The 13,012-nt window shown below is 40.7% G+C and overlaps 1 protein-coding gene across 29 annotated transcripts in view; it reads right to left on the reverse strand.

The window, feature by feature from the left end:
• GLIS3 (GLIS family zinc finger 3) overlaps positions 1-13,012 on the reverse strand; it is a 545,819-nt gene that overhangs the window by 285,504 nt on the left and 247,303 nt on the right. For all 29 annotated transcript variants that reach the window (XM_049092635.1, XM_049092627.1, XM_025423460.3 and 26 more), the window contains one exon: positions 8,042-9,164. In XM_049092635.1, coding sequence (XP_048948592.1) covers positions 8,042-9,164 — 1,123 coding nt within the window. The remainder of the gene's footprint in view (positions 1-8,041; positions 9,165-13,012) is intronic.

The following is a 13,012-nucleotide window of genomic DNA, read 5'->3' on the forward strand; positions in this document are numbered from 1 at the left end:
CCTTTACTCTGCAAGAATTGCTGTCTTCTTTCAAGATGCAGTCACCTCCTACAAGAAGCCTGCCTAGACTCTACACATAGTTGGAAGCTTCTTCCCTTGTTTTCACATGAAAATAATCTGCAGAGATTTCTTTTGAAGCCCTTGTTTCACGATTGTGTAAATAACTATTTACACATCACCTCTAGAAGACTGTAAGGTCCTCAAGGAAATGTCTCATTTATTTCCTTAATCCTCAGCTTCCAGGACATGGCATGGCACATGGCTTGTACTAAGTGACCAAATAAATGAATGAACATGCATTCATTGATTGGACACATCAGTGCATACACTATTTGGGGAAGACAAACTATATATCTTGGTCTTCCCATGAGCAGCCTGGTAAACACTGATCTTCCAGCAACACAGGACCCCTTTCAAAAGTCTCAAAAGTGTACCTATTTAAATAATAAATTAATTATACCATCACTCCAAGTTTGGAGCATGGTATAATGACTCACACACATTGCCTTTGCCTGCCCAGAGCCAGGTCATCTATTTCTCAAAAATGTTGCCAATTAACTGGGTTTTTTTTAATTCTTCAAAATTCTTCCTCAAAAGGATTAGTCATTCTCCCTATTCAAGTCCAGTATCTCTGGCCCAAGAAAATAAAATGAAACACTGTGCTGTAAAGTAAGAACACACAGGTCTCATTCCGTTTTCTCACCAAATTTCTATCCACACCACCCTCCTATATGAGTGATGACACCTATTAAACCAACCGATGTCCCTGCTGGATGAGGCTGCCCATCATCTGAGCAGATGGGAAACCCAGCTACCCACCCAGGTCCTTTACTTGCCAGCCACACATCCGCTGCCTAAGGTTGTAACATTCATTGTCTTATTGATTGTCTAGAAGCCCCGACTTGGTAATTGGAGCAAAAACTAATAAATCTGCACAGAAAGAAAAATAAACATCTCTTTTCCACATCATTCTACCCAGAACTTGAGGAAAACACTTCTGAAAGATCAAAGAGAATCAGACTACCTCTTTTTTTGGAAAAATAAATGTGTTTGGTTTTTCACTCCACATACTCAGATTCTGTCTGGACTCAAAGATGTCAACACAACCAAAGGTAATCAAGAAATAGTCCAAAGGTCACAAAAGACATTTCTAATAAATTGCCAAACTAGTTCTATCCTGGTGCGGTCTGAATAAAAGAAGAAAAACACACCTTAAAATCTGTATGTGAGCAAACCTCAAAAGGTTTGAAACAAATTCCCCTTATCAGATCATTCATACAGAGATTTACATGATTCTTCCTAATTTTAAAAACTTATTTCAGGGCATGAAATTAGAGAAAGACCACAAAACAAATATGAACTAAAAGGAACATTAACCATCATGTAGTTAATGAATGAGGATAAAGCCTCCAAATACTTAACCTCTTAGGATTCCTCTCATTATCCATTGCTTTTCATTAATCCTAGAATCGCAGGGCAAAGAAACAGAAACCACGATTTGCTTTGAAACGTTTCCCCAAATCTGCTACAAATTTATTTTCAGGACAAAGTTCGCAAAAGGCCAGCTCTCCAGGTAAAATGGATTAAATGCCTTCTAAAGGGAAGTAAAATTAAACCACTACCAAATGGAAGGCTTCTAAACTGTGTTTTGGGATGTGAAATTTGATTTGACAGACGCCTTATTGACTGTGGTCGATGCCCCATCTGATAGAATTTCTGCAGTTTTGCATTTACCTATACTAAGAGGTTTATAATTTATGGTGACATATATATGTCTACAGTATGTTGAACATGTATATACACAGATAAATATGCCAGTATCTCTTTCTTACGTAAAATCATGGGGAAAAAAATCTTGCGATTTTTTTTTAAATCATTGAGCTTGCATTAACTATTTGACAGACTGATGCCTCATGGGATTGGACTTGGAAGCTACACTCTCTCTGATCTTTACCAGATGTTTCACTGGTGGTGTTTCAGCCTCAAGAGACAAAGAGGATATTAATGTTAATTTTATTTATTTAATCACATCAGGCAGATATGATAAAAGGGAAAATTCAATATTTTGGTAATTTACCAACTCTTCAGAAATATCCCTGGTAGCAAAAAATGTTTTGAAGATCATTTTATATTAAAAGCAGAAAGGCTGCATTGTATTCGAAAGACAGAACACTCTACATTACCTTTAAAAATGGGAACAATGTGACAGATTTGTCAGTTCCACTTTTAACTCGGGGAGACAAGGATGTGGCAATGACATATATTGCTCAGCACAGCCTCATCCCAACCTTTAACTGACAATTAATAGATTGTAGAGAAAGAGTACTCAGAATATGAAATGGACACTCAATTGAAAGCCTCTGCCACTACCAGAGTCACTCTATTTAATCTTCTTATTTCTTGTCTCTGAATTTTATTCCAAGGGAACACGAAATTACCCTAATCATTGTCAGGACATTGGAGATAATGAAGATGTACTCACTACAAAACACTGCCTCCCCACACCTTAACTGAAATGACAGAGTAGGCTTTCACTTACTTAGAGTTCAATGTCAGAACATGGAAGCCTTTAGAGCGCTGGTTCTCACCCCTAGCTTCACATTAGAATTGCCCAAGAAGCTGCACCCCAGACCATTTACATCACAGACTCAGGGTGGGACTCACATATGGGTCCTTTATAAAGCTTTTCAGGCAATTCCAAGGTCAGCCAAGGTTGAGAACCACTGCCTTGCAGGTGCTAAGTAAGGAACAGCCAAACAACTTACTAGTCAAAGAAAAATCACTTAATTTCTCTAGGCTTTGTTTTCTCTCTCTCTCTTGCTCTCTCTCTCTCTTTCTCTTTCTCACATACACACACACACACACACACACACAAAGACGATTTGTATGAGAGGGAAGTGGAGTGTTATACTCATTGATTTTCTTTTTTTATTTTAGGTAAGAATCTATACTTACAGTTATAAAATATTTCAAAGAGGCAGCACAGCACAGAAAATATTTTAAGATATCTGTGACACCTCTATTACTACCACCAAGATGAAAATAAATTAATATTTTGCCACATTGGTTTCAGTTTTCTCACTCTTGGAAAAAAGGTAAGGCAAAATACCCATTGCATTTCTTTCCTCTCTAGAAGTATCCACTATTCAAAGATTATTGATTATCATGCCCACAGGAGTTTACTGTTTAACCAAGTAATTATGTATCTGTAACAACTATATAATCCTGCTTAGTGTGTGTCTGTGTCTAGATGTATATAAATTGTATTATGCTGTGTGTATATATATCCTTTTTTACATTTAATTTTTTCATTCAACACTGTTTTTTGAGATGCAGCCACATTGGTATCTATTTATCCATCTATAAATATATTTATACCTAGTCATTAATTTTAAACTCCTTTATTTCATTAAAAATAAACCAAAGTTTACAGATTTAGCTCATCTGTGGAAAGTTAGATTATTTATTTATTTATTTTTTTTGAAAAAGAGGTACAATAAACATTTTTTTGCAGTGACCCTGTTACTATATACAAGAGTTTCCTTAGCGTAGACAAAGAGACATGGTTTTGTGGGATATGCTCATTTTCGTCTTTATTAGATATTCCCAAATTTTTTTCCAAAGTGGTTATACCAATTTACTCTCAACAGCAATGTTAAACCATTCCTCATTCTCTATATCCTCACCAATCCTTGACATTATGAGAATTTATTAATTGTAGCCAATTTGAAGGTTGTGAAGTGGTAACTAATAGTTACACTTAGATAATATTTTCCTAAAGTCTTTTCTGGTCATATAATTGCGGTCACCACATCAATGCCAAGTCTTATCAAAATAGTAAAATAAAGGTTGTGACTTAAAAAACTCCTTCCATAGTTTACAATGAATTTACTTTTCCTCAAGAAATGTCTTACATGGCTAATGCTGGCCCATGAACCCATAAATCAGGCCATAAAAGAGGAATGGGGACATGGCCCCAGCTCTGTATTTATTTTCTTGTATTCCATAATCCAATGTTACTTAAAAAGCAAACTGCCCAATCTTCTAGCCAAAGCAAATACTCTGGGTTTTGCCAGGCAAAATGCCTGTGGAGAAATGAGTCAATTCATACAAAATTCAAAGCTGTCTTTGGTCAGTGACATTTTCGTGAAAATCTGTGGGTGGGTAAAAGTCTTGCAAAATTCCTTTTTGCTATTGGATAAAATTCATCCAGGAAAAATAAGCAAAATTTAAGTGGCGACCCACATTCCCCCTAATCCCCTTATTAACACTCCCTAACCTCCCTACACAACTGCTTTCTATTGTGCACGGAGGCGAGCCATCCATGTTTCTGATGCTGGCAACAAAACCCCTCTCCCTCTGCTCACTCTGCTCCCATCAGATAGGCTTTCTCATGAGAAGTACTGGCAGACACAGTGTGCTTGATCTCATTCAGAACACACCTTCCTGGGAATGCTACCCGGGTGTTACACACTCTTCAATTTAATGGCAAAAAAGACCTACGGTAAAAACATTCTCAGTGTGCGCTCTATTGGAACCATCACTATGGACACTGTTAGGGATGGCTAGTGCATATCAATAATTTGGGATTATACTTTATGCTGTCCTTTTAGCATCGTGAAACAGGGGTTTGAGAAAGAAACAAAATCCGAGGCTCCGTGATTTGTTCTTACTTGAGTATTTGAACTCTTTTAATCTCAGAAAAACATATAATAGAATTCAGCCATGGTTATGCCTAGGAATGCTCAAAAGTTCTGGTTAATTCTGAGAGTCGTCACTTTTGGGGTTGATCTAAGCTCAGGAAGGTCTAAATAGAATGATTCGGCATCTAGAAATTGCTCTAGTTAGTAGACAGCAGTGAGTGGACGTGGGCATTTTTAATATTATATATATATATCTCCCAGTTTCTGATTAAGTGAGGTCTGTCTGTCTGCCTGCTGAGGCCTTTACTTCTCAAGGCCCTTGCCCCTGGCTGGGAATATCTCTGTCAGCGGGGCCAGGCCTGGAAAGAGCAGCTGGTTTGGCTCTCCACAGAATAAGAATGAGATGTACAGAAGGGTGGAGTTGTTTGGGTGGAAAAGAGAAAAGAAACCATTCTCTTCTTCCAGTAAGTTAACCAAATAATAAATTAGCAATCCTCCCCCAGTTCTGACACCTAAAATCCTGAGTGATCCGAATCCCAGCATCCTGGGTGAGGCTGAGAAGTTATAGGCACAGATTCTGAAGATGTGCTCTCCTGGCATGAGATGGCATATGGCGTCGGGGAGGATGGCAGTGCTAGTCTTTTACTGTAAGCAGGCTGTCACTGAGCAGTCCTTTCACATACTTCTTCCACCATAGCTTCCAGAAGCACACTGTGCTGCCTGTAGTCATGGTCACCAAACACAAGTGGGTCATTGCATCTTTCTTGGATCAATAAGCTAAGTGAGTGAAAATGGTGGCTAATTCTAACAACGGTTCACAAAAAATTAATAGCAGTGAAACATACATAAAACAAAAGTGGACTGGGTCCTGTAATTTAAGCTGCCCTAAGCCTTTGCAGCATGTGACACAGCCACAAAAACCCAAAGATCACTTCATGTCTCCAAAAGATGAATGTGGTCATTTTACTTGGCAACAAGATTGAGCTTTGAATCAACTACCATCAGATTTCAAAACGGCGGGAAATGAAATATTTCAGTTTTAACAATTCTTTGTGTCTAGATTCCAAAAGTGTCAAGATTGGTTTTGCAAAAGGCAGAAAATGCGTCTTTTCAGATGTGCATCCACGTCAAGTATAATGTCTTCTCTTCGTAGACTAAAACTTGAGAGGACTACTAAGCTTTCACAGCAAAATTATGTGCTACCACTTAGCTATAATCCTACAAATCAAGCAGATGACATGTGGCAATGTAACAGTTTTAGAAGATATAACACTCCCACTATGTAGATTTCACATGAAAATGGGTATCTTCCTGCTAAAAACATACAGTCCCAAGACTAGAACTGCAGCATTAGTCAGCTCCTAAGAAACTCTGTTTCATATAAATACATTTGCACTACAACATGTGTCATTTAATGCTTTGTGGGTCTAGATCTGATATGATGTTACATCTAGCAATCTGATTTTTATAGGTTCCGTCCAAAAGTGGGAAGTAGGCAGACGAGAGAAGAGAAAAATCACCTCCCATACCCATCCTGAATAATACAATGAAAAGCCATGCAGAGGCCTGCAAATATTCACCTCTCAGCTTATTCTTTCACTGCAGTATTTCTATTTTTAATAGTCATCATGTACTTTAGCAAAAGTCAACTTTATAAAGTTATATGCCACTGAAAAGTCTGGGAACAGTGGGAAAATGGGGAAATCCTATTGCACAAAAATTAATTTTGCAATGCGAAAAATATGTTTTGGATAATTCAGGCCTTTATGTTTATTTCAGTAAAGCCAAATCCAGCAAACTATTTTCAGCCAGGATTAGTCAGAACTAAAAGGTTGGACTGTTTTCCTTCAGAGACTGAACGTGTTTCCTGCCTGTAATAGGCCGGTGTGTTCCAAACAGACTAAATGGAATTGCCTTCAATTGCTTGTCTCTTTCTGGCATTTTTAATGTAGAATCCTACTGACAGCGTAAGGTTTTGCCGCCTGAAATGTAATTATTCTCTTCAGTCATCTAATCTGGCATCCTCACAGTGTATCAGCTTCTGGTTTTCCTTAAGAAAAATCACAATGTTGGGGCATAAGGTAATGGCAAGAAATGCAATTTCGTTCCACCAGAAATTCTGAAAACTCTTTCAAAAATACCTATTGGATAGTAAAAAAGTGCTTCCAATACTTGCATTACAGCTATCAACCTGTTTGGTTTGCTTTTACATAAATCAGACAACTTGGCTAATCTATAATCAAACATAACATGGTCCAGATTCTTTATCATCAAGACATACTAGATAGAGTAAGAAGGGACTCTGGTCGGGGGACCACCATCTGAATAAGTCCCCTTTAAAAATGATTTATATATTTCACACATCCCGTGAACTGTAGCATATTCAATATCCAGGGAGTACCTATAGTTCTCAGATTTTAACATTGAAAGAAATATTCCTGTCCATCTAAACTAATATAAAATACATGCACTTCTTCTTCCAAGAGTTAAGTGAGCTGTTGGAAATTGTGCAAAGCTGCCCTGTGATCCCAAGGGTGGTGTCCTGCTTGTAAACCCTGAGGGTTTCTTTTAGGTGTGAAATGATTGCAAAATCATTTAAGAGTCATATTATTCAAAAAGAGTAAATTTTGCCAAAAAACAGAGATAGTTCCAGAATCGATGTTGTGAAGAGGGGAGGCAGGGGAGAAAGAGACACCAGGCCCACTTCCTTCAATACCCAAGGCACCATCCCTTCTTGGTTCATTCTCCTTATACTTTTCCACAAAATTTTCTCTCCTTAAAATTCAGTGAGAGCCTGTGAGATCCTGCTCCCGTGGTATCCCCTGGGTGTTTTTATGCCGGCTATAAATCATTAACTAGTCACACAACACTGGAGAGTGTGCGGTGTGCAGGCGTGTGGGTGTATGCAGCAACATTTTTACTAGCCAAGTTGCTAAGTGTGAGCTCCTTTCCAAATATCAGAACCACCCCTCCTCCAACCCCAATACTCGCCCAGTTATTGGAGGGAAGGAAAAAAATCACTGAATATTTGCTTTGGAGAAAAGCTAAAGCTTGCTGGTAGTGCAGCGAGTATTCTTCTGCCCTGCACATTTCAGCAATTGAGTTGGTGCCTGGCAGGCATGTGCCAAGCTTCTGGACAGTGTGGCAGATGGACCTCCCCTGACATTATGGATCACATACGTTCGCAGAAGAGAATCTAGAAGTGGAGCAATACCCCAGCCACTAATAATTAAAGAAATTTTTCCTGTCCTCAGACTGAAGAGAAGTCACATTTCATGGATACCTAGACACCCATGTATCCGAATTCCTTAAAAGAAAATGTCCCCTGATTTGCGGCCAAGTTGGGAAAAGTCCATGCACCTACAACCAACTCCTGCGAACATGAGGAGGAGACTCACCGTGCACTTGTTGGGCTTCTCCCCAGAGTGGACCCTCATGTGGATCAGCAGTTTATATCGGGCGTTGAATGGCTTGTACCTTCGAGGACAGCCAGCCCAGAAGCAAGTGAAGTCTTCTCCTTTGCGCTGGTCTATGTGAACCTTCTCGATGTGCCGCACAAGTTCCTCCTGCTGGTCATACAGGGCACTGCAGTCTATCCAGCGACAGGAGTGTTTGCCCCCCACATCATCCATCTCCCCGTCCTCCTCCAGGGCAGCCTGGGGAAGGGCCAGCGGCTGGGCCCGGGGCACTAGCTCTTGGTGGTGTAGATGTGGGTGGGAGTGGTAGGGTGGCGGGGGGCCCTGTGGGGGCGGCGGCAGAGGAGGCAGTGGGGGCGGCGCAGGGGGCAGGTCCAGGGCTGTGCCCGGGAAATCATCCAGGCGCTCGGTCTTCAGCAGGCTGGCCGACTGGCCATCAGGGTTCGGCAGGCCATGTTGCACCACCATGTTGTTGACCAGACCTGGCTGGAGGGTCCCATGCTCCAGCTGCTGCATGCGCTCATACTCTAGCACACTGTCCTCTCCGTAGGCTGGGAGCGCCAGGCCACCGCCGGCCACCCGCAGGCCCTTCTGGCTGCTCGGCACTGAGCACGGCTGGGGAATGCAGCTTCCCCGCACCCCCAGGAAATGCCCATAGACCTCGGGCTGCGGGGACATGCTGGCCGGGGAAGCCCTCGACCCATTGATGTAGGCGACCAACGACGTGGGCGAGGTGCGGATGATGGTATTGAAGTCTATCCCGATGCCATCGGACAGTGGGGACAAGGACAGCGCTCTCTTCTTGGAGCGGGCTGAGTGGGACCTGGCCGATGAGTGCCGGGGGCTAGGGTAAGGAGAGTGGCTATTTTCCATGCCAAAAAGGTAGGACGGCAACGAGTTAGAGACGCTATTGCTAGACACAGCTGTCCCAGGAGGAAGGCTAAGGAGGTCCCCTAGATCGATGCCGTTCTGGGAGCTGTGGCTGGAGGACAGCGACGGGAGAGCCCTGTAGCCATGAGACCACTCCTGTTTCACGCTCAAGGCTGACTGACTATCCGTCAGGCTCAAAGTTGTGGACGCCAAAGACTCACGAGAAATAAGGGACCTGGAACAGCAGCCAGAAGGGAAAAAAAGAAAAAAGACAAACATTTTAGCAGGATATGGATTGCTTAAGAGCTAAAAGAACATTGCATTGACAATCCCTTAAGTATTTCCCCTAATTACATTCTCGGCTAAACACACATTCTTTGGCTAAGATAAAACCCAAGGCTTTTAGTTCCAGGTAAATAACATTTTACCAAGAAGGACAATAGAGGCCAATGCTCACTGGAATAATAAAACAAAAGATCTATTGTTATAAATAATCTTAATACTATAATGATAATAAAGGGTCCTTGCTTTATTTTTAAATATCTTTTTTAATGTGGGAGGAAAGGGGAGGAATTAAAGACCGGGGGAAAAAAAAAAAAAAGACCGGGGAATAATTATTGATGCCTGTCATGGCAAACCAAATAAGCAAGCATTTAGTAAGCACTTGCTGTGTACAGTATACTACAAATATGCATCGCAGTGAATACAAGTCTAAACAGAGCCTCAGCCTTTGAGCAAAATTTATTAAGTAAAATGTAAACTTATGCTTCATTTGAGAAAAAAGTAATAATAACTTCACAACTTCATTTCACTGATGATAAGGGATCCTAAAGATTTCTTGGATAGTAACTCAATCAGTACTTAGTCGCAACATCAAATCACCCCGGAAAATTAAAAAATATATACAAAACAGAGCTATGATAGAGAAGGGAATGACAGCCTGAAATCAAGTTGTATTTAGTATAATGCATTTGGGCCACACAGGGTTTAATGACACCTGCTAGATTGGGGTTTTCCATGAATTCCTCTACTGAATCAGAGCAGTTTGAGACCAAGAACAGATCTTTCCCTTTCAGGAGTTCACTTTAGCAGTGATTCATCTCTTTTTCATTCCCTTTACAAACCATGTCCCATGTGTCATAAGATTTACCTGCAAATCAAAATGGTTTGTAATGTATTCTGGCCACTTTAAAATTTATCTTGCTTTACTATGACATCATTGCCTTAAAAAAAATCATTGGAAGGAAAAGCCACATCCCTTGGATGTAAATTTGTCACAATGAAGCTAGCCATCACTCACTGTCTCTCCTGACTCAGACATGGTGTGTATCAGAAAAATCCAGTTTACTCTGATGCACCTTGCATTGGCTTTCTACAGAGATTTTTCTGACAAAAAAAATTAACCCAAAACAAAATATTAAACAGAATATCTATCTTCCCAGAATGAACCCATTTACTACTTCCAGCTGTTATACAGCAACCTGTTGCAAAGGAATTGAGGGGAAAAGAGAAGCATTCTCGTCCCATCTGTTCCTGTTTGTCCTTCTCACAAAATGGAAGCCAGGAACACTTTTTTCTACAAGTGAGCTATGGGCAAGAAAACATCTTGACTCTCAAAGGCACAGTATAAGGTGATAGATAACACCGTTATCGATGTGATGCTTCCACCGAGTGAAGTAATGTTTACCAATGACAAACACAGCAGGAATTTACGTCCCATTGCCCTTGACACAGATTTTTTTTTTTTGCCACCCCATTCTTATATTTGGGCTGAAGTCCTTTTGCAAGCCCCAAAGTGGTTTCTGAACCATCTGTTTTTAATTCCCCATGGACACTTTCAATTATTTTCTCAGCACACCCGCAGCATGCAGCCCTCCCTGCAGAGCTCAGCTGAAGGCTCCTGGTGATTGGATGTCAAAGGCCTTTTGGTCCCTTCCCCAGGGAGATTCAGGAATTGCTTTCTGACCCAAGCCAAATCAGTAGTCGTGTCATATATGAGGCAAAGACAACTGACTTTGCTTTATACCCGGAGGTTGAAAAGGCTTAGCAAACATTCTCAAATGGTACACTGGCTTAGCCACTGTCACTGTCATACTGGAGCACTTCAGATTTTTAAGCGGTAAATATCAGGCAGAAGGTATTCTACCCACCTGCGTAGACTTTGCATATGAAATTATATTATTTAGTTTGAGGGTGGCCTCCAGTGCTACACGTTAATCTGTTCTATTGTCAAGAGGTGTTCCTTTTTTCCTCAATTACACCTAACTATGGCTTGATTTAAATCTGACGGTAACCCCACACAGACATCCCTTAACTCCTTGAATGTCTGTTTTCTAAGATGGTTACCATACATTTTTCAGAAAGCAAATTCTATACTCTCTTCATGATGGCAATAATATGAACAGAGAACTTCCCCCTTCTATCTCAAACACCAAATACGAACAAAACTTCCAACAAATGAAAGTTTACCTAGCTGCCAATCCCCCTCATGTGCAATTCCCCAGATCTTTCCATCTTTCAAAGTTCTAATCCATGAAACTTCTCCCAAATACACCAGCTCTCAGTAGAGTCCTCTTTCCAAAGCAGGTGTAAACCAGTCTGTACTGTGCCTTAAATGTTGCCCAGTATTGGCATCTGTGGGTATAATGTTCCTCAATGAAATCCAAAGCCCTTCAACAGAAGGAATTGTTTTTATCTCTCTGGCACCCACCAGAGTATAAGATATATAAGTTTTCAAAAAACTGTTGATTAAGAAGGGGAATAATCAATACAATGATAAATAGCCATCACTTACAGCTTACAAAGCATTTTCCATGCACATCATCACATTTGATACAGCCTGTGAGATGAGTAAACCAGATTTTTAAAATAACCTCTATTTTACAGAAAATAAAAACTAAGGTTCTGTGAAGCCCTCCACTGACACCACACAAACAAACACTGGAAGTAGAAACGAAGCAGCCTTGGATAAGCAGTCACCTAGTGAGTCACACAGATCCTCTGTTGTTCTCCCCATACCATTCCCCAGATGTGGTCCATTATACTCTGCCTGATTCACAGACCTGGTGTAATAGGCTTGAAGTCACACAAGCTGTGGTTAGAACCCACATTTTCTGCGACAATCTGCTGAGTGACTGCGGAAAGTTCCCAAGGACTTTCTCCTACAGCCCCTGCTGCTGCACACACCAGGCCTCTGGGAAAGAGACAGACAAACAGCAGACATGACAACCTCCATTTCCCTGTGTTCATCTGCTCCCAAGGATGTTATTTCTAGTGACTGTTTAATTTGGAGTTATAGGAAAGGAAAGAGAAATAGCTCAAACAAAATACAACCAATAAAAACTCTGACACGATCAGTGAAACAGGTTAAGGTGGCTGGTGAGGCAGGAGCTCATTGACTGTCATGGTGCCATAAGGGGCATGATGACCAAGCAGAATTGCTTGGTTCAGTGCCAAGTTCAAAAGACATACAACTGACAGATCACATAGAATTCCTCAAACTGATCCTTAAGAGAATATATATTATCTATGTCACAGAAACGACTAGTCCTGGTCCATCTGTAAGGTCTTGTCTGTGTGCATGGGCAAATCCCCCAGAATTAGCACTGCATCTGAAGATAGTATGGCTTTGTAAAATATTAGAACTTACAGTGAGTCCAGAGTCTATTCTCAGCTCTCCTCTGAGCTTTGTGGACATACTCCAACCCAAAAGGAGACCCTAAGAAATTCCACCACCAGAAATCACCTCCATGAATGTCTGGTTTAGGAAAGAAAATGTAGTGTCTTTTGAGATCCAGAATGACATTATTAGTTTGATGGTTGCACTTTGTAACTGACAAGCTAAGTGACACTAGGCAAAGCATTTAGACTTTGTGTGTCTTGGGTCCATCATCTATACGACAGAGGTATTACCTGCAGATGGTTTATGAATATTCAATCATAAAATAGAATCATGGAAAGCTTAACATATATAAAACCCATGCAAGTAGTGTCCAATCCCTTCTGTTGCTGCATTGGTACATGAAGCCACTGTATGAGGTTATCATATCAGTACCTGTCATTTTAGGGTAAATATATACAATG

The sequence above is a fragment of the Canis lupus genome, chromosome 1 (assembly GCF_003254725.2).
Source record: "Canis lupus dingo isolate Sandy chromosome 1, ASM325472v2, whole genome shotgun sequence".
Lineage (NCBI taxonomy): Eukaryota > Metazoa > Chordata > Mammalia > Carnivora > Canidae > Canis > Canis lupus.